This window comes from Melospiza melodia, chromosome 1 (assembly GCF_035770615.1).
Source record: "Melospiza melodia melodia isolate bMelMel2 chromosome 1, bMelMel2.pri, whole genome shotgun sequence".
NCBI lineage: Eukaryota > Metazoa > Chordata > Aves > Passeriformes > Passerellidae > Melospiza > Melospiza melodia.
The window spans coordinates 115,796,115-115,818,235 of NC_086194.1; the positions used below are offsets into that span (position 1 = coordinate 115,796,115).

Below are 22,121 nucleotides of genomic sequence, written 5' to 3' on the forward strand. Positions count from 1 at the left end.
AGCTCTGAGGAAAGGTGACAGGTCACACTGGGGAAGTTTTATTCTACAAAAAATCCCCCCACAAATCCAGCCTATAATCACGCCTGAGTGTGTCCATGGGGCTAGTGCTGCTGAGGCACGCAAGCTGCGCATGGATGTGATATGGGGATGTGGGGCCTGAAATACAGACAAAGCCATCGGACACATCTGAGACCAGAGCAAAGGAAACATATTTTACCTCAGCCTAAACTGCAGGGAAACGGGATGCTGGATTGGTGACGGAGCCTCCCGAGAGAAGGGGAAGGCACTGCTCCCTGTGCTCTCCGCCCACCCGGCAGCGAAGCAGGGCAGTGCCACAGGGAAGCCTCGCTCCAAGCCCCGCAGGGGAGCCCTCCCAAGGCGGGGCGAGGGACTCGTGCGGCAGCTGAGAGGTTTTGAGGAGCCGTGAGGAAGGGCCTGTGGCAGGGGCGCTCCCGCCGGGATCGCCTCACGGGCTGCGCGGGAAAAGCGGCGTTTCCCGCCTTCAGCGCTGCTGCCTGCCGGGATCAGCGAGGATGTGAGACTTCCCTGTGTGTGGCAGGCCTTGCCTGCTGGGACACCGGCAGGAGAGGGCGGGGGTGCTCGGGCGGTCACAGCGCCGGCCAGAGCCCCGGGGTGTAACTCAGCCCGCGCCCGGCCCTACGTGTGCCCATGGCAAGGGCGCTCCACCGGGCACAGGCAGCTCTTGGCCGAGCCGGGGCGCCAGCCGGCTTTACCACAGCGGCACCAGGACAATTCAGCTTAGATGTTACGGAAAAAAATCTTTACTGTGAGGGTGCTGAGGCACTGGAACAGGCTGCCCGGGGAGCCTGAATGGCAGAATCACAGACTGTTAGGGTTGGAAGGGACCTCAGGAGATGACCTAGCCCAACTCCCCTGCCAAGGCAGGGCCACCTGGAGCAGGCTTCACAGGAACACGTCCAGGTCGGAGCAGCCCCGACCGGCCCATCTGTGCCACTCTCAATGTGAACGTCTTCACGTTAAGGTGAAACTTCTTGTTTTTTAGTTTATGGCCATTGTTCCTCGTCCTGTCTCACTGAAAAGAGTCTGACAGCTCCCTGTGTCTCTTCTCATAAGAAGTGCTGTAGACTCCTAAACATCTTTGTGGCCCTGTACTGTACACTCTCCAGCTGTTCCTTATCTTTCTTGTACTGAAAGTGTTCAAGGCCAGGCTGGATCGGACTTTGAACAATCTTGTCGAGTGGTCCCCATATCAGGGAATAGGAACTAGATGACCGAAAAGGTCCCTTCCAACCTAAACCATTCCAATGCGCTTCTACATCGCAAGTCGGCGATTAGCTCGCGGCAGCGCACACCGGCAGCCCCCAGCTCGCCGCTGCCAAAGTGGGGAACGCTGGGGTGACCATGTCGGGAAGCGGACTGGAGAGAAGCCGCGACTGCAGTGCCCGGCACCGACGGAGGCCCGAACACGGCCAGCGGGGCTGTCCCGGCACCGCCCCCGCCCCGCCCCGCCCGCCGCCAGCCGGTCACGTGGGACGGCGGGGAGGCGGGATAGGGCGGGGCACCACGGCAAAGTCCCGCCCCCGGGCGTCACGGCAGCCTCCAGGCTGCCTGTCTGCTTTGAGTGGCATTGCCCTCCGCCAATGAGAGGCCGGCGGGGCGGGAGGGGCGGGGCGGTGGCGGCTGGTGATAGGGCCTGCGGCGGGGCCCTGGCGCTGTGCGCGGTGCCGGCCTGTGGTGCGTGCGGTGCGGGACGGAACGGGAGATGGTGGGCTCCAGCGAGACCGGGAAGGAGTCGTGGCGGGGCCGCTACTACCGGCTGGAGGAGGTGCAGAAACACAACAACAGCCAGAGCACCTGGATCATCATCCACAACCGCATCTACGATGTCACCAAGTTCCTGGACGAGGTGGGTGCCCGCGCTGCCGGGACGCTGAGGGCGCCGGAGCCCCGCGGGGCCGGATCGCTGGCGGTGCCCCGGCTCCCGTCCGCCTGCCCCGGCCCGCGGGAGCCGCGATAGCGCCGTGCAGGAGGAGCCGCGGGGCGGGCCCGGGCTCGGGGCGCCTCTCGGGCCGGAGGAAGCCGCGAGTGCCGTGCCCCGGCTGCGCTGCCGAGTCATCCGCTGGGCGCCCGCCGGAAACTCTCGGGTCTGAATTTCTAGTAAATAAGCGCAAGGAGAAAAAACTGTAGTCAGGATTGAGGGCTGAGTTAGGCGCGCTGGCTGTGTGAATCTTGGGTTCCAAGAGTTTGGCTGAATCCATCTGCTTCTTGCTTTGGTGTGCCGACTGGAAACAGAATTAAAACTGAAGACTCAGCTGGGACCCAGAGCCTTATTATCGTGTGAACTAAAAGGTCAGCAACTCCTCTCTTCACACTATTGTAGTGTGTGTTGTATTATGGAGCAGGAAAGAAATTTCACAAAGTGGAAGGAAAGTACCACAGCAGGCAGAATATCACAGATCTTGAGGTTACTGTAATAGTCGCAGAATCACAAAGTATTTTGGTTTGGAAGAGGCGTTATAGCTCATCTCATTCCAGCTCCCTGCCAAGGGCAGTGACACCTTCCACTAGACCAGGTTACTCCCAGCCCTGGTCCTTGAACAGGTCCGGGGATGGGGCATTCCCCACTTCCCTGGGCTACCTGTGCCAATGACTCCCTCCTGTCCCTGTAAAAAAGTTCTTCCTTATATCCAGTCCTCGTTAAAGCCTCTTGGTCACAGTGGCTTGTGCTCCTGTCTGCCAAACTCATACATCCTGGGTAGCCTTAAGCCCTGGGTGGTCTTTTATTGCAGGACATGGCAGACGTGGCTTTACACACAGGCAGTCAGGTTCAGAAAATTAGGATGGCTCTCACAGCTGCCCTAATCCACTCAGTGTGGGGATGCAGTGTGGTGCTACAAAGCTGCACCAGTTCCAGCTCTAGTGTAGAGCACTAGAGGCAAGTTCAGTTCCTTTGGCTGTGTTTTGTTGGATTTCTTCCTTCCCAGTTAGTGGTTGATGTTTTTGATCTCTGGCAGATAGCAGTTGGTGTAATCATTGATAGTCATGGTTAATAAAGAAGCATTTTAGTTATTGGACTAAAACATTATTCACTGGAAATGCAGAAATAAAAAAAACCACTTTTTTTCCCCCTGTAATTGAATGGCACTGGGATTTAGGTATTTTGAGTTTGCTAACTGAGAATACAGAGCGAGAGAGAAAAGGTAGAATCACAGGGTCAATTTAGCTGGAAAAGACCTCTGAGATCTCTGCCAGTCTTTGACCAAACACCACTCTGTCAATTAGACCATGGTAGTAAGTGCCACATCCAGTCTTTCCTTAAAACTGTCAGGGACAGTGACTGCCACCTCTTTTGGCAGCCCATTTCAATGTATAGTCACCTTTTCTGTGAAGAAATTCTTCCTAAAAGCCAATTAAAAAGTGTATGCTAGACTCACATTCATTTCTTAAAGAATACAGTTTAGATGGGTAGAGACGTGATGGATTTGAAGCATCAGTAGTTCTGTAGCCCCATCTTGATTTTTGTGCTTGCAAACCCTTCCAATTCAAAGGACAAACTGAGCATTTTGCAAAGGAGGGTTGACAAAGCGATTTTTCAAAGGCAGTGTTGACACAGGTAGTATTTCATTCTTAAGCTGTGTGTCAATGCAAATTGTTTGGCTTTTCAGCAAGCAGATTATGGAACTGATCTACTGACTCTTCCTTCATTATTTCTCATCTAGCTCTGCCCCTGCTCATCTTCATCCATTAGTTATGGACATTGCTGCATGGTTCTACAGTCAGGGCCAATTTAATTATAGAAGCTCTGAAGGAGAAAGCAGCTTTTTGTGCAGTCTGCAAAACTGAATTAGCTTTTGGGAACTTGATCAGTTTTGACTGATACACAATTTTATTGTTTGTACATATTGTCCAGATTGAGGAGGTGGAAACAAAAAGACCCACACCTTAGAAAAACCCTAAACCTAACCCCGCCCAAGGAAAAAAAAACATTGAACAAAAAAAAAAATCCAGGATCCAATGAGCTTTTGAGTTTAAGTAGTTGCACAGCCTCTTCCTTCAGTACCTATGGTGAAATTGGTAAATATTATTAGGCATCACCTTGTGTAAATTTCTCCAAGAAAATCTCATTTTCGTCCTTCAGGCCAACATTGATAATTTGGTAGCATATCAGAAGAATTCAGTTTGTAAATATTTAAATAGTTGGGTTTTGGACAATGTGGGTGATGTCATGAGACACTCTGGTAAGCACAAGTCAGATTTCAACCTCACATTGAACAACTTTCAATAGAACATGGCTGGTTTTGAGCTGAAATTTCCAAGACCTTCTGAGATAAAATATTTCAGGTAACTATTTCCTACAATCTTATTGATTAAGTGAAGCTACAGTCCTAGAGAAAGTTCTTTGACCTTTTACTATTCATTAGTAAAATGTTGGTGATTTTTGTTATGGAACTCTTTGATTAAGATACTTCATAGGGCACTTTTTTAACCTTTTTTTTAATGCTTTTGGTACTTAGTTAAATTATCGAGTGTTATGCTAATTCCTTAGATACTGTCAGAGACCCTGAGGCATGTGACAGCTGAGGAGAAGTGGAAGCTAGCCTCTTGCTAGTTCATTCCAGAATCCAGTAAACCCTACTCAAAGTGGGGATTATGTTAGCTCTTTCAATAGCATTATTGGTTAAACTCGGGTGTATTTCTTGCAGTTCCCTTTGGAAGTAGAAAAGCTTAACATATTTTTAGACTGTAGTGTGGGCCACTGAAATTTCAGCCCAATAGTATTAAAAAGGGTGGGTTGCTAAAGTGTCACCTCACTCATGCTCTTCCCAAGCAGTACATCAGTATCAGTTTTCTGGGGAATGAAGAGCTGGGAAAGCAGCTAAGCTCACCTGTCCGGTTTCTTAAAATAAGGCATCTTTTCAGCTACTGCATTAACCTGTGGAAGTATTTTCTTATTAATGATGAAGTTGAAAACTTTACTGTGCTTCAGTCTGAAAGTCACCTTGGATGCTCTTGTGCTTAGTAAGTGAAAATGTGGTGCTGTTTTTCACTCCATTACAGTAGTTAAAGGGTGTGCTCCCTCTGTCCAGCTGTTGTGTCTTCATGGAGCTTGTAGATGTTGAGAGGAATTTGTTTGGCTTTGGGGAACCATCAGTCTCTGTGAACACTTGATTGAAAGTAGATAGGAAATGGGCTGGGGGTGGTGACATGTGTGTGTCACATGGAGCAGAGGCATTGCATGGTGTGACCCATAGCGGCTTGGCTTCCTTAAGGACGAGGTTTGAAAAGATCATATGAAATACAGAAAAAGTCCTGAATGAGGAAACAATTGTGTGCTTTGATATCTTATCTGTGGGGTTAATGAAGATGCCAGCAACTGCTTTTTTTTAGTCCATTTGATTGTTTTTCTTTGTTTTTTTTTTTGTTGTTAGGTTTTGGTTTTTTTTATTTTTGCTTGTTTTTGTTTTCTTGTTTTTAAGTGGCAGATATTGGGGAAAATTTGTGGCTTGAATATTCATCTCTGAGTTTTCTTTGATTTTCCAAGTTTGGGAGAAGAAATCAAGATACCTCGGCTTTCGGAATGCATTATTTAAAAGATCTTGGCAAGAAAGAGTAGTCTTGAAACCAGAAACTTTGGTGTTGTTTGCCATTAAAGGCTGTTGGACCTGTGTTGCAGAAGATTTGGGAAACCTGTTCCTTAGCTTCAGGTCTTGTGGTTTACCCCCACGGAGTACCCATGTGCCCCACAGTGGTTCACTCACCCTCCTACCCAGTGCATGGGGAGGGGAATCAGAAAAAGGTCAATATAAGAACAGTTTAATAATTGAAATAAAGTAAGTGTAACAATGATGGTAATGATAAGGAGAGGGAGAAGTATAAAACCCAGCAGAAACAAATGGTGCAGCACGTGTGCGTTCTCCACTCACTGACCAGTGCCCAGCCTCTTCCTGAGCAGCGATTGGTGGCTCACAGACAGCTCCTCCCAGTCTGTGGATGAAGTGTGACATTCTGTGGTATGGAATATCCCTTTGCCCACTTTGGGCCAGCTGTCCTGGCTGTGCTGCCTCACTGGCAGAGTGTGGGACACTGAAAAGTCCTTGATTTAGGTGAGCATGACTTGGCTACCAAAGTATCAGTTCATTAACAACATTATTCTCATGCTGAATCCAAAGCACTGTAGTGTACCAGCTACGAGGAAGAAAATGAGCTGTATCCCAGCTGAAACCAGGATAAGGTCCTATATAATTTAAAGGAAAATAGCTACTAGAAATGCATGTGTATCACAGCAGGATGTCATGGCTATATCTGTATTGTAGATAATTACATATATGAGGAGTTTATTGTTCTGGAAACCAACTATGGCATTCATTAAATGTTATCTAATACAGATTTATTTAGGTTAATTAAATTGCTGGTGGTCTAAGAATTCAGCAAAAACATCATTGGTAAATATTTTTTTCCATACGGTATGAACTTGTGCATCCATAGCGCTTTTCCTAAACTTCTCCTAGAATGGACAGCTGCCACCAAATGTGTTTTGTAATGCTGGTCAAATAAAGTGCAAAAAGCAAATATTGTTCTATTGTGTCAGGATGAAAAATGTTCTCTCCCCTCTGTGGCAATAAGTTGCATTCGTGCAGTGTGATGATGTTGTGGGGAGCAGCATAATGCCTTCCATGTTTATAGTCATGACCAGCTTGCACTGAAAGATGCCTTTATTGGCACGTTTGGAGTCTGCCAGTGAGCCATGGGCACTGTTCCTGCAGAACCTTGCAGTCTGAGGATTAAATCCAGTGTTAACGCTTCCTCAAGCTCTGATGAAGCTTGCAGGAGAATTTGAAAATGTTTTAAGAAATAGCACTTCTTAGCACTTACATGTGAAGCTCTGCAAGCTGTAACTGTTTTGTAAGCTGGGAAATGGGTACTGTTGGGGTTTAACCTCAGTGCAGCCCCTTGCTCACTGCTCCCCACAGCCGCTTGGTTGGATGGGGAAGGGAATTAGGGAAAAAAGATAAAATGTGTGGGTTGAGATAAGAACAGTTTAATAACTGAGATAAAATAAAATAATTGCAATAAAAAGGGTGACAAAAAGAGATGCTAACCCATGCCCAGCCCATTGCCAAGCAGCAAGCTGATGCCCTCAGCCAACTCCTTGCAGCTGGTGTACTGGGCATGATATTCTGTGCTATGGAATACCCCTTTGGCCAGTTTAGATCAGCTGTCCTGGCTGAGCTCCTTCCTGGCTTCCTGTGCACCTTCCTGCTGGCAGAGCATGGGACGTTTAGAAGCCCTTGAATTAGGGTGAGTGCTACTTAGAAACAACTGCAGTGTCAGTGTGTTATCACTGATTGTTCTCATATATCACTGAATCCAAAGTACAGCCCTGTACCAGCCTCCAAGAAGAAAATGCAACTCTATCCCAGCTGAAATCAGGGCAGACACCAAGCTACTGGGTATTTCATTTGCACTTCATCTAAAAGCCTAATGATAGTTTTCAAAAATACACTTTCAGAGAGATATCTTCTTTCCTAGGCTCCTGACATTTTACATGAGCTGTCAGTTTCTGTCCTGAAACTTAAATAGATGATAGAAATAATTTGGAGGACTCTTTTCAGGCTACATGAAAATACCCTTGAAATAAGCAAGCATTTGTCTGTCTGTCCTGCATAATAGAGCTGAGGTTCTCTGGGTGTTCCTGGCTCTCTCTTTGGCCCCTTTCTGCTTTTCATTCCTGTAGTGCAGAAAGGGAAATCTGAGTTTGAGACTCTCACTGATGGAGACCTTTGCTGATCTTCCTGAAAGTGAAATTAGACCCTAGATTTCATTCCCTTAGTATAAGAAGGGAGAGGGCACAGGAGTTGCAAATTAAGGTAGTTATGGTTTAATGGAGTCTTGAACTATGACACTGAGAAATCTGCATGACTGTAGCAAGGGGGAGAGAAGGTGGTATTCAGATGAGGTGAGTTGGACTTTTGACCCAGATGAGAGCAGCAAGATTAACTGCATATTTGCCTTATCTAAAACTTTGTAATGTGCTGCTGTTAGGAATTCATCTGTGCTCTGTACTAGTGCTGACTCTGTACGGGTATTTGTTATGCATATAGCTTAGACTATTTGTTATATGGGGAATGTCCTGGGAATGAGCTAGGCTGTCTTAATTTATCATCAAAAGCTTTTTCATTTCTCCTGAACTGCAGTTTTACCTGTACGAGCTCTTAGGTTACTTTTATCCACAGGATTTTGGTTTAGGAGTCAGTCACTATCTGTATAGCCTTGTGGGCTTTCCAGTTCCAGGATCTGTCCAGAGGATCTTCATTAAAAGTAGCAGTTCTGGTAGCAGGCTTTGTTTACCAGGCAGAATCATGAACAAAAGCCTTGTATAAACAAGCTTTGGGAAACTCATCCAACCATGAAAGATGCTCATTTTTTGATAGAAGAGTCAGTTCTTGCCCTTTGTGTGAGACATTACAGTTGCTCCCTTTCATTAGGGGAGGCGAAAGCTTTTAATTAATTGCATGTATTATGTACTAGTTATTTACAGAGGGTTTGTAAGTTCATATCATTAGGCAGAGGTGGCATCTAAAAGCAAAGTGTTTATTTTCAAAGTACTTCCATCAATGTCTAGTAGGTTATAATTAACATTACCTGGTAGATGGCATCAGTTTGGAATTCTGTGTGTGATTCTCCATACTTAGCTGTGCTCATGTTTTAAAAAAAAATTATCAGTTTTCCAGCTGTAGTGGCAGAGGTCAGGGTGAATTTGTCCTCTTCAGCTGACCTGTGATAGTCAGTCAGAGGGTTGGTAGAGAGATTGGGTGCAGTTACTATCTTGATACTACTAGTATTGTGGTTTTGTAGACAGAAGGATCAGTTGCTAATTAGACAAAAAACTAGTTCTACAGAGAAAAGCTGGAGTGCCTCTGTGGTGCTGCCCATACTGCTCTGTGGTTGCTTTGTAGTGCACAAGGGAGGGATTTGGGAGCACAAGTTAGTACATGATCATTCTGTAGCTGGCAACGTGCAAGCAGTTTAAGTACTCCATGAAGTAATTGTAGTGCAGATGCAGTTATGTTGGTGGGTATGCACTTGTTTGGCTGGATGGCAAATGTTTTTTGGTGAGGTAGTGTAAACCATGTGATCTTCATGACTTGCTGGAGTAACTGGTATTTTGTGTGCTTGTATGAGCGGGGTTTGGGTTCACTGCAGTGCATGAGTAGGAGTTTACATACTGCTTATGCTGCTGGTGCTTTATGGGTGGTTTGACTTTAGGGCCTTTTGCTGCTTGTTGATACCTTGTTTGTCAAGTATGTTTTCCAAGGATTGTGCCACCTTTTCTGCTGAAGTTGGTATGGTTTTTCTACCTGGGGGGCACAATTCTTTAGCATGGTATTAAAAACCCAAACTCACATTGCTGAAGAAATTCTGTGAAGATTTAGTTGAGGTAATATCTTGGAGTGCTGGTTAGACCTAAGTTCACCTTCTTAAGTGCCATTTCAAGGCATTGAACTTGAGTGCTCCCTCAACTTTTGTCCAGTCCTTTCCCTGAATACTTAACAGAATGGATCCAAGGACAGGATTTTGGTGAGCATGCCATATTTGCAGGTTGCTTGCATAATCTTTACTCTGCTTGTACTCTTCTGACTTTTTTTTGGCTCAGCTGCTCTGTCTAATCTCTCTATCAGTTGCTTAATCTTGCTTTTGCTTAGTCATGGTAGGGATCCTTTACCCTAATAACTGTGGTATCTTGGCTCTTTAAAAAGTGTTGTGATGAGGTTTTTTTTCTCCTCAGCTTCCTTAATCTGTTAAAATAAATGTCTGCCATTAATGTGAAGATTCAAGTTATGGAGTTCTGGTACTGCTGGAAATTCATAGTAGTGGTTTAGTTCAGCTGTATGAACAAATACTGGTTTTGTCAGAAGATAAATTTTGATATGAGATTAACAGGAGGATTTGAAGTTAAGTGCTAACCTGAATTGCCTAGACTAGTAGAAATGCCATTTCTTTAACCTGTGTTTTTTTTGGTGAGCTGTGTTCCCCACAAGATAACCCTAAATTGTGGAAATTTTGCCTATTTTCCATAATGTTATATCTTGTACTCAGAAGCATTAAAAACTGAACTGAGCTTCAAAAGCCTTGTCTTCTCAGCTACTTGTAAAGTGCTAATATCTATTCCATGGTTGCCTTAATCCAAGGCAGTGCTAATAAGTGCTTTTAACTTGTTTACCTAATCATTCCCAGTGTTTATGTAACACTTTCCTACTTGAAAGTTGAGTGGTGAATTTTTGTGGTGTGTCACCTGTTACATTATAATTAACTGGGAGCTGAGGAAATGCACTGAACTGGAAGATGTGATAGATCTTGCAGTATATTCAAGGAGAGTTATTTGATAGATAATAATGTACTTCATAAAACCCCCAAAGAGCATCCTGGGGAAGAATAAAAGTTAATGGAGAACAGGGGCTTATGTTAAGGGAATGGTGATGGATTGTGGTATTAGAAGATCCTGGGAGATGACTTCTCTGTATCTCAGGGGTTTTATCAACAATGTGGTTTTGGGATTCCATAGTCTATGAAAACCAAATTGCTATTCTCGGGTCTTGAGTGAGCTTTCAGTTGTGCTTAATCACTTCCAAAGGAGCTGTCTTGATATTTGTACCATAATTTGTTTTGGAAAGGACCCTTAAATTTATCTGGCCCACCTCCCTGCTCAAACCAGGATAAATTAGAAGGTCAGATTCCTTAGCACCTTGCCAGCTTGTTTTGCCAATACTTGATTCACATCTTGTGAACAGATTTTTTTATCTTACTGGAATGTTCTTGCTGTAGCTAATACCTTTTTGGCTTTTATCCTTCTGCTGTATAAAGTATTGCTTGGATAAAAACACACATTTCCTAAAGAAGTGAAAACACAGAATGTAACTTCAGATGATAGTTGTGCTGATAAAATACAGACTGATTCCCACACAACTTTCTAAGTGCTTTAGTTGCAAGGGATGATGCCTCTTACTGCTTCTTTGCCAATGGCATAGAGACTTAGCTTCCTTGGTTTTGGCTTCAGAGAGTACACAAAGCTCTCTAGTTATTTAGAAAGGCTTATATTTGCTTTAGAAAGTCCAGCAGGTGATTTTGCTTTTTAATTTTAGAAATGTAAAAATGCGGAATTTCCATTTCTAAAATTTGAAATATATTTCACTAACAAATTCAAACTCATTAAAATTTGCAGCACCCAGGAGGTGAAGAGGTCCTTAGGGAGCAAGCTGGGGGAGATGCTACTGAGAACTTCGAAGATGTTGGCCATTCCACAGATGCAAGGACACTGTCAGAATCCTTTATTATTGGGGAACTTCATCCTGTGAGTATATGAGTGTATCCTTACTTTTGTGTTTGCTGTACTGCTTTAGCATCTAGTTACTTGTCTGGTAATTACTTCAAAATCAAGAACTGCTAGTTTGGTTGGATGTTAGTCCTGCAGCTGTTTGTGGAAGGACCTAGGTTTGAGATAGTTCCCCCAATGTGAAGGGATTCTATTAGTGTAGCATAAGCATAGTCATCACATCTTTTGGTGATTTAAATTGCCTTACAGCTTAGTTCTTGAATAAACTGAACATGGAATGGTGTCATTTCTGCTATATGCTTTCAGCTTTATAATGAAGCTCTGTAACTCTGAAGGTGATATGTCTGAATGTCTGGACCTTTTCTTATGGCACTATGCAGAGTGACTACTGAACAACCACTTTCATCTCTTCACCATTGTAAATACCTATCTGCCAGGCTCCCACCTGCATCAAAAGGTGCAATCCTGGCTCTTTATATGTATGTCTAGAAAAGGATTATTAAAAGCATTGTACTTCTAGTTTCTTGCTCTGTCTTCCCCTCTCTGTCTCCTGCCATTTTTAGCTGTATCATGGTTCCCACTTGTGGTTGTCAGGGTTGTTTGTGATCAGTTCCCACTGGATCATCTGTCATATCCTCTCTTCTGTATGGTTTATCCCATTCCCTGTACTTTTAATGAGCACCTTTCTACTGTCTCAAGTTTTGAAGTATTTCTTTCTAGCTACAGAGCTGCTGCCTTGGCTTCCTTCAGCTAGGCCACAATTAAACTCTCCTGCATCCTAATAGTTGAAAACCACTGTTTAGAGGTTTAGGCTGCTAGAGTGTCTGTCTGCTCTACTTTACTGCCCACTCCTGCCTCTTCTCTTTTCTTCTTGTTTCATGTATGTTTTGGAGTAAAAATCACTATATTGAGTAGCCTATTTCACAGTAAGATTCCTGCTTTTGTTTGTCTCTTTTGTCTCAGGTCATCTCTTGATAAATATTATTAGTGTAGCTTGTCCTAATAAGAAGTGGTTTGGCTCTGATGCACATTTATCCATTTGTGGCTTTGCAGGCTTGCCATCTATTTGTGATGCCATTAATGTTCTTAACATGGGTATCAGTCCAGTTCTTCCTTGTTTGGCAAGTGCCTGTTTTCACTTGATATGAAACAAACAGCATGGTAGTGTAATGTACAAATACAGCACTGACAGGATTATATACTGTTGGGCTTTTTTTGTAATGAATGTGACTGTGCCAAGCAGAACTTTGAGTTTATGAAAGATCCCTAGATTTTGGGACCTTTGGTCCGGTGGACATTGGCACAACTAGTTAGTTGACTTTATCTGATAGTACAAGTACAGTAAGCAGAATCAATATGATTGCAGTCAGTGTATAAGCTAAGGTTATGTACTCTGCAGAGACACAGGAAAAGTGAAAACATGGGCACAAGGAATAATGAAATTTGTTGGAGGCTCAGGTTTCACTTCTTTGTTGCATACTGGGAAGTATTATTTAAGGAAGTGTTCTTGTTTATCTTAGCTCAAAATCAATCACTGACATCTGCTCTCTTGCCAGTCTGTTTTTACCTAGGGAAAAATATTTACCCATTAGCAGAATGAATTGCAAACTGAATTTAGCGATAAATTGTGTGAGTTTGGTTTTGTTTCCAGTGCTTCAGATTTTGTCTAAATGTTTCTTGCTCTTTTCTCTTGCAGGATGATAGATCCAAGCTTCAGAAACCAACAGTAAGTGTGTTTCTTGAAATGCCACATTGTGTCTTTTGGGCATTACAGACTGTGACCTACTGTCTGTGTATGAGTGGTATACCCCCAGAAAAAGAAATAATTCAGTTTAAGTGTGGTGTTTCAGGTTTTAAATCTCTTAGACCTGTTGATACTGCTTCATAGACCTGTTGATACTGCTTCAAATTGTTCTTTCCCTTAACCATTATTTTCTTTGTGTGGCTTCATAACTGGGGATTACTAAGTATGATGGCATTATATCCTTCTTTCTTTAAATTAATTGCAAATGTTCTGGTACCAAAGCAAGTAATTTTTCTGTGATGGATCATGTACCACTAAATTTAGGTGGGGTTTTAATGCTTGGATTTGACAAAAAAACTTAGGGTCATGCACAAGTAGAGGTGCCCAAATTAACAAGTCTTCATATAAATTGTGCACATGTACCCAGCTGAGATTTGGCTGCTTTTTCTGTGGAAACAGAACAAGTCCAAATCCGTATCAGGAACAGCTATAAAAATTTGACTGATATTTACACAATCTGAAACACCACATTAAAACCCCCAAGCTTAATAAACCTTGTAGGTGTAAATTAGTAGATTTCTTTATGTAGTTTTGATATAAAAAAGTATTTGTGAATTAATTCCAAGTTTTTTCAATTTGATTTTAGTCAAGGAAAGTATTTTTCTTACAGATGACTGAAGCTTTTCAAATGTAACTTGAGTTGGAAGTCAGCTTCATAGAAAATTTGCAGCAAAATATTTGTTGATAATGTTTTAGGAACTTGATGCAATGTTAGCTATAGGAACTGCTACCAGCTAGCTTATAATACAACAGAGCTGCTGTAGGAATTAGGAGAAAATGCTTCCCAAGTGCCTGCATTGAGTTGTTTCTGAATTAGTCTCATTTGATGAGTTTTGAGAAACTGTGGGGCTAGTTAAGGTGGAGAGGTTTATCTTCCTGAAGTAAATATCTTTTTATGCTTTGCTTTCCAGGAAACTCTTATTACCACTGTTCAGTCTACTTCCAGGTACAGTACCACATCTGTTGTCAAACTTGAAGTTCCTCATGATTTTTCTGAAGGTTAAAAAGCTGAATAGCTTTTATCTGCTGGAAGCCGAGATATCAGGGGGTGGTGCATGAAAATATCTGCTCTTTGTAAAGTCCAAGTTGGCATCTATGTACCACTTTACAAGTGTGGCAGATTACTTGGTAGATACTTCTCTCATATTGGCAGGTGTCACTGTCTACCAAGTGGTTTGCTTGGCACAGGCCTCTATTTCTGGAGTCTGCCACATGAAGGGAAGACTGTTATTGTCATTGCCAGCTATTTTACTGACACAGATGCCTTGCTTTTAAGATTTGCTTCTGTTGTTGCATCTAAGGGAAATAAGAGGATTCTGTGTGTAAGAAGGAAGATATGTCAGAATTGGGAGAAACTTGCAAAACACTTTGTAATACCACTAAGTCAAAAACTTCGTGGACTTATATCCTGCTGACAATTGCCCACTGCTGAAACCTCAGAGGACTCTTCTGTGACCCTCTGGGTGGGGAGTTTGTGTGCTTAGGAGAGTCATGTGATGCTGCTACTTAAACAGCTTTTAAATGATTGGTATTCTGGGCAGCACACCATGACTTAAAAATGTGCCTAGGGTTTTGCTCTTGTCTAGTAAGCAAACTTCTTTGTAAGCTTTAGTACAGAGCCTTTCTGTACAAGCTTCTTCCCTTGTCTGAAGTATACTGGCTAATCCAGGTGTTCTGTTATCATTGAATTTGAAGTATTTGTTGGAGTGGCTAGAAAGGACTTCTTTTAAGCAATGATTATTTTTTTTTGTTTTTCTTTTTATAACTTGCTGGTTGTCACTTCCTAAACTCCTTTTTCAAAAACTTCCCTTTAGTTCATGGTCCAACTGGGTGATCCCAGCAATAGCAGCGATTATCGTGGCTCTGATGTATCGTTCCTACATGTCGGAGTAAGCGCCTTACTGAGAAGTCATGCAGGAAGAGAATACCTTCTCTGGAAGAAAATATAAGCAATCCTAACCCAATATGTTCCTGGAGAAAAGCCTGATGTCTGAAGAAAAATTCAAGTTTTTCAGAAAATGAAACAATTCTTTTTCTGCTGTGCACTTTTCTTAATGTTGCCTTCTTATGTGCTGCTGTGAAGTGATAAAAAGGCACCATTTCTCTTTTTGTATAACACTTTTATTCTCTAATGAGTTACTTGATAACTGTATTGGTTTCTGTGGTAGAATATTATTTTTTATGTAACGCTGATTCTGGTTATTTCTCTTTAATCTCTAATAGGGTCATTAGGACTCTCTTTACTTACACATTTTACAGCTTTAAAAAACTACCAAAACTGTGTACATGTACACAACTTAACTTAAAAAAATCATGTTGTCTTTTTAAATGTAGTATGAATGAAATGCAAGTTAAATGTAATGAATAAAACTGAGTGGAGTTATAGGTGCCTGGAAGTGGGGTGGGCCCTACCAATGAGCTATAATGAGCTGGTGTGTGTTCCATTTTTTTTTGACAACTGCTCTTATAGTTTTTGTAGGTACTCCTTACTAGCAAACTGTTCTTTGTCTCCCATTGAAAAATTCAGGTGAATTGAAACTCAATGTTTGGCCTAATTATGTCTGTCTCATTTTTGTGAAAAAAAGGCAGAAAAAAGTAACTGCTACTAAATAGTACTGTTCCTGCCAAACACTCAGGTGACTGTAGAATTTGTTCTGGAACTTTAGCCTTCGATAAAATCTTCAACTTTGTCAAGTACATTGTGAGGGGAAAAACTGATAAATCCATTTCTGACTCTTCTGTTATGGGCTTTGGTGCTTTACTATGAAGAGGCAACTGTTTTTACTGCTGAATACAAGATAACTACAAGTTTGCATTTTGTGGTGAACATTTTTAGTCATATGTAAATGATCATGAATAAAAGTTTAATTGGTTACACCTGCTGGCTCGAACACCTTCATTTCCAAATTCTTTGAAGGCCTTGAAAAGGATGTCCTACTGGGGCACTTCTCAGAAGTGCACTTACAGTTGCTCCCATCCAGCTTCATGTCAAGGACTAACTTTTGTCCATGTTTGTCAGTGGCTTTCCCTCTGAATGTGATGAAACAGAGTTTAACACTTCAAGCTTTATTGGTAGATTTCTAGATAACCTTTAAAAAAGATATAACTCAGAGTGAGTATTTAGAATCACAAATCAAGTTTAATTTTTAAAACAACACTTGAGCCCATATATGTAGGCAAGGCAAAAAAAAAAGTGCAACTTTAGAAAGCTTAGCTTTCCCCCTCCAAGAATTTCAGACAGATAAGTATGTCCACATCAGCAGATAGAGCAGTGCAATTAAAGTGGATCTGTAATGTGAAACACTTGCTGTGAAATGCTTTTTTCCCATGCTGTGTATTTTGGAGTTTTAATATGATGTAGCTCTATTTTAGTCCTGTATACTGGATATTTATGCAATTCCCTGGAGTAGCTATGGAAGCTCAGTCCCATCTAAAATTATTCAAGCTGGCATGTGCAGGGAATTTCCGCAATGTGAAGCAGAAGCATGGTGAGTACAGATAAGTAGGCAGGCTTCAACAACTGATACAAGTAAAAATGCTCATGTAGATGTTCACTCCCCTCCAATGGTGTGGGTGCGAGTTGTTCCTCAGAGATACACATTCCTTTTGGGTTTTAAAATGTAAATGGAGATAGGTCTAAACTAGAAAAATGATCAGGCTTATCTTTCTTTTTAGTACTCTTCAGGTTAGAGCTGCTTTCCATATAGGTGTCATATAGATGACTATAGCTTTTGAGTATGAATAGAAGAGAAAATACATATAGGTGTGGTGAGGAATGAATGACTGTGCTATTGTAAAAGCAAGCGAATTAAGGGTAGTCAATGTTTTTACAGTTTGACAGCAAAAAGAAAATAATTGACAGTCTGCTTTCTTCTGAACAAAATCCTTTGTCCTCAGATCCAATCTGAAAGTATTTACTCTAATTATCTGATAATAAATACTATTTTTTTAAGAGGCTGGCTTTTAGTGATTGATGCTTTAAATCAGTTGTATTATTGTCTACTTGTGCAACCTTGTAATGTTTACACTGCCTTAAATTATTTGGGCATTGGATTTTTGGCCTTTATTTGCGTGTCCTCTGTTGTTCACAAGAATGCACAGTGATGGCGAGCTCCCCCTTAAATGGAGATGGCCTTGGCTGCTGCTTGGTGTCTGTGGAGTAAAGCCAGCACAGCTTGTTCACTTGCTCCTCTGAGATGACAAGGAAAAACAGTGTGCTGTTCCTTTCTCTGGCTTCCTTGCTCCGTCTCGCTAGTCCAGTGCCTTTCCCTGGCCATCGTGCTGCTGTCAGGATTTTACAGAATGCTAGAGGGAAGCTGGCAAGGGGGAGAAAGCTAGGCAAATGGAAGCTGATGACAAATTTTCTTAAAAAAATGCGAAGGTGCTCTTTTTTATTTCTACTGAGGGTAAAACAGTGTTTATAAATTCATGGGCATTTGAAGCAAAACTGTTCCCGTATTTTCTGCAAGGCTGGTAGTGACTTAACTGAAACTCAGTGGGAATGAATGAGTTATATCAGTGTGCACAAAACTTACAGAATGTTATTAACAGTATTGCAGCATTTTTTCTTGATTATAGAAAAGCATTTCAGAATTGGCATAGAAGAAACAAGAAGCAGGAGGAAACTCATGCTCATCTATGCTTGGCTGTAATGCCTGTCCACATCTACGGTGAAGCTAGTAACTGATGGATGACATATTTGAATTCCACTTTACTTTCATACTTCATTACGTTCCTTCCTGTGATTTATTCATTATGTATTGAAATATTTTGAGGTTTTAAGTAGGTGGGCAGACAAGCACATGAATTAATGAGAAAACGTTGGAACATTGGGTCTTGGTAGATGATTAATGCTGGATTTTCTAGTCTTTCTAAAAACTAGTTAGACTTGTTCTTAATCTTCTTACATGTAGGAGTGTGCATAAAGCAATCCTTGACGTTTTCTTTGCAAATTTTTTAAAAGTGGGGACGTAAAGTATGACTTTCTAAAAGTGGGAACATGCAATGGTACGTATTGGTTCTGCTAAAACAAAGCTAAGAATAAACACAATTGCACTGCAGTCGCAGGAGTAAGGGAGTGTAAGGGATTTTTACTTTTATCCTGTGTAGTATAATTCCTGTGCCTATGCTTAAACAGTTTGCAGCACTTAGGCAGACACAGCCTAAGTACTGCCCATGGCTGCACTGGGTTGTGCTCACAAAAAGTAGCGCTGTCAGGCTAGAAGAGTTATGCACAGGAAAGCCTCAGGGAAGGTTTTTTGGTGTTTCTGGACAGAACACTAGAGAGCTCCTGCAGACCTCCAGAGTCCAGGAACTGTGCTCAGTAGCACAACTACCACAGAAATTTTTGCCTTTTCCACAGACCCTGGTGTGTGGACAAACCTGATTGATCCTATTGCAGGGTGAGAGCACCACTGTGTCTCTGTATTCCTACCTGTTTAGGTCTCGGATAAAAACAGCCATGTATTGTTTGAAACTAATAGGTGTTTTACCTCTCAGCAGTGAGAAATGTGTTCTGGAAACTGCTTCAAGGTTTAGGAGGGCACGAATATAAAGAAAAAGGTAAACCAAGCAAGGGGTATGCTTTCCTAAGTGACTTTTTTTTCAGAAAGGAAACATCATTCTCCTGTCACAGATTTCTGAAGGCAGTTGATGCTTTTAGTATCACTCATCTTAAAGTGGCTCGCAGAGATATCCATAAAAGGTGGTAGGTGCTTGAGGGTAGACATGAAGGAAGAGTTTAACCTGCTGCTTTAGAAGCCTTAGAAGCAGGGTTCTAAGGTGGACTGGTCCCTGAAAACAAAAGAATATATCCTTTCATTTGTAAACAAGCGGATTCACAGCTTGTATTTATTTGGATCCATTTTCACAGTAGTGCTGTAGTTGATAACATTCTCCGTATCAGCCTGAGGAGGACAAGCAATTTAAAAACACTCAAGGGAAATTGGTATTTGAGCAGTCATGGCTTCCAGGGTCAGAATGAGAAAACCTTGTTTTAATTTTAGGTGATTCTGTAGAACTACTTTTTGACCCTGTGGAAGTCACAAAGGCATTTGAGAATGCAGGTTATCATATATTTACGTGTCTTCAGGCATGAGGATATGGATGAACAAGTTACCAGAGTACAAGCTGAGGTGTGCAGACTTGGAGCTGACTGGCTGCTCTCAGGCAGCTCCTGGCGGTGGGCTGCTCTTAGTCTTGGCTGCATGCAAGATAATTTATTGCACCTTAGCTGAAGGCCAGACAATCACAAGCTGGAGAAGCTCAGCATCTATTGGATGTGCCATCCTGGGCAGACAAGATTATCCTGCCCCGAAGTCCCAGAAGAGTCTTGATCTGGGATTGTGTCTCAGATCACACATAGCACACATCTACATGATCAGACTCTTCAAAACAAATTATGCTTTTTCATTTAGTAAATTGGTGTCTTCAAATAAATGTCAGCAGGTGAGGAAGAGCAGAAAGGGTGGCTGAAGAAAAGAAAAACAGCCTGTGAAACAAGGACTGTTGTCCGCAATCTGCTTTCCAAGCTCTGTGCCCTAACTGCTAAGTGCAGAGATTTTTACTCTCTCCTCTCTGCTATGAATCCAGCATTGTTGTTTCTACTGGGAAGGATGGAGTGATTGCATATTTATCCTGGTTTTCATGGACAAAGTTTTACAGCCTGGGCAGACTCTGGCCTAGTTTAGAGTGAGTTTGGATATGTCTGCGTCATTCCTGTAGGCATTACCTCACTGGTTTCTGCTGGGCCTCGCTTCTGGCTTGCAAGAAGCATGAGAATGCAGCTCCAGACTTGTCACACACTTTCATGTGGGAACCTTTCAGTTTGTTCTTGAAGTGAACATAAGCTCATTATGAATCCCTTAAAAATAGATGGCCTTCCTACTTCCAACTGCTGTTATGCAATTAAAAAAAATAATAACAAAGCAGCATAGAGTTAAAAAAATAAGTCACCAAACTACGTTCCTTTTGTGCTTTAAAATCCATATGTTTTAAATCCATTGTTGCAGGGACTTCACTCTCGTGTGTGAAAGAAAACCCTGGGCAAAAAGATTCTGATTTGGTTTGGAATGCTCAGGAGTTCCAGTAACACTGTTGAAAAGGGTGTCAGCAATGCAGCTTGCAAGCAAACAGAAGAGTGTAAATTCCCTCATAAATACAAATCTGTACGTCTGTTAGATTGTCTTTTGTTTACTAAGTAAACTACCAGGACAATCAAAAATCGGAAGTATGGAATGAATTAAGACCACAAGCTTTTCTTGGAGCTAAGCAGGGACTGAGCCCCGGCGTGTGAGCGCGGTGAGGCACTGCAGCTGTGAGCTGTGCTGTGTTATTGGAAAGCAAGCCAAGGGACTGTGTGTCAGCATCCTATTTCTTCTGGCACACAACACTCTGGTAATTCTGGGAAATGTCTTCTGGGAAAACTTCCCTTAATACTCTCATTTTGAATCCACTAGTACAATGGTATTAGAACACAAAGGCTAAATTTACTTTAATACTTGTTTTATTAACGCAATGAAAAGGACTTAGAGATTTTGAAAATGTCATACAAATATCATGATTTCTATTATTCATTGGTCATATCCTGGCTCAGATGTTAACTCTGGAGATCAGTGACTAGGAATATCATGAAGGAAACAGGATTTCCACAAAAATATATCCAAAGTATATCATAAATATACTTTCCCTATTTTTAATTTAAAACTTCAAAGAAACTTTAAACTCGGGTAACAGTGTTCATCTTAGAGAGATCAACCCCATCTATGCAACAAAGTGCCATCAAAATGCCCTGAAAAAGAACAGTCTTCTTCCAGAAATACATTTGCTTAGGTATGTGTACTTTTAGCATCTTGTTGCATAAATCAGTCATGTGTAGGCCACAAATCCTTGTAGGACGTGTAGGCCACAAGCAGCTGCTCAGGATATGACAAATTTTATCTCCTATGCGTACAACAAAATTAGCCTATCTTTGTCAATGTGTTACACTCTAAGCAGCATAAACAGAAAATAGTATCAAACCAAATTTTGGTGGCTTTTGTTTAGGTGGCTCAGACCTTAGTGTGTGTGTGTATATATATATATATATATATATATATATATATACACATACACTATATATACACCATATACCCTGGTTATCATCCACCTCCCAGTTCCTCCATTTAATGAAATAGTGTGAGCCTTCTTATTACAATTTAATGTGCCCAAGTCAGAGTATATGCATTTTATATCCCTGCCCTAGTAATAAAAATTTCATGGGGTACATTCTGTGACTTTGCAAGGTGAGAACTTGATTTGATTTCCACTCTAAGGACTAAAGGAAGGTTTGCCAACACTTCAAATACTGAGGTTTGCATCCAAAAGGTCCTCTAGTTTTTAATGATATTATGAGTTAACACGTCAGCAGGCAGTTCAGCAATTAGAATTGTGATAGCAAAATAGAAAAGTGCATGGGACTCACCAGGGCTCTTTAAATTGCTGGCGATAGAAAAAAAAAATAAGGAAGATAAGTGCAATTTTAACAGTTTTGAATTGGTAAAATGAAAGTAAGTTTTGCTGCAGGCAATGGGCATCAAAGACAATGATCATGGATTTTAAAAATCTTAGAAACTCTTCTCAATAAATAGGAGTTGCTTTTCTTATGCCACTTTCTGAGTGTCCTCACTGGTGCTGATTTTCAGTTGCAGAGGATCTCTGAAGTTACCTTTGGGCAGTGACAGTCTTCCTTGTCTTATTCCTGCCTTCCATGTTGCTCCTGTACTGAGCCAAGCCACTGTGCTGGGGCTGCTGCAGCCTCCTCAGACATCAGAGCACATCCTCCTGCTGAGCATTTTGGCAGTGCTTTGTTGCATTGAGCAGGCTGGTCCCTCTGAAATGGGCACCACTGGCTCAGTTGAAAGATATTTTGTACCAGTGAAGCTGCATTCACAAAATGCCTTGTGCTGGTAAAACAAGAACACCTTCACCCCCTCCTTCCATTAATACTCCAACCTTCTTGAAACC

General features: G+C 42.0%; 1 protein-coding gene across 1 annotated transcript; it reads left to right on the forward strand.

Annotated features, from left to right (window-relative positions):
- The first annotated feature begins 1,690 nt into the window (after positions 1 to 1,690).
- Positions 1,691 to 15,995, forward strand: LOC134422844 (cytochrome b5). Its single transcript, XM_063165241.1, has 5 exons — positions 1,691 to 1,888; positions 11,204 to 11,332; positions 13,011 to 13,040; positions 14,030 to 14,064; positions 14,933 to 15,995. Exons 1-5 carry the CDS (start codon positions 1,745 to 1,747, stop codon positions 15,009 to 15,011), a joined length of 417 nt encoding a protein of 138 aa, XP_063021311.1. The 5' UTR covers positions 1,691 to 1,744; the 3' UTR covers positions 15,012 to 15,995.
- The last annotated feature ends 6,126 nt before the right edge of the window (positions 15,996 to 22,121 follow it).

Coding starts and splice junctions, on each gene's coding strand:
- LOC134422844 (XM_063165241.1), top strand. CDS start 1,745: ATGGTGGGCTCCAGCGAGACCGGGAAGGAGTCGTGGCGGGGCCGCTAC. Junction 1,889..11,203: donor TCACCAAGTTCCTGGACGAG/GTGGGTGCCCGC, acceptor TAAAATTTGCAG/CACCCAGGAGGTGAAGAGGT. Junction 11,333..13,010: donor TTATTGGGGAACTTCATCCT/GTGAGTATATGA, acceptor TTTCTCTTGCAG/GATGATAGATCCAAGCTTCA.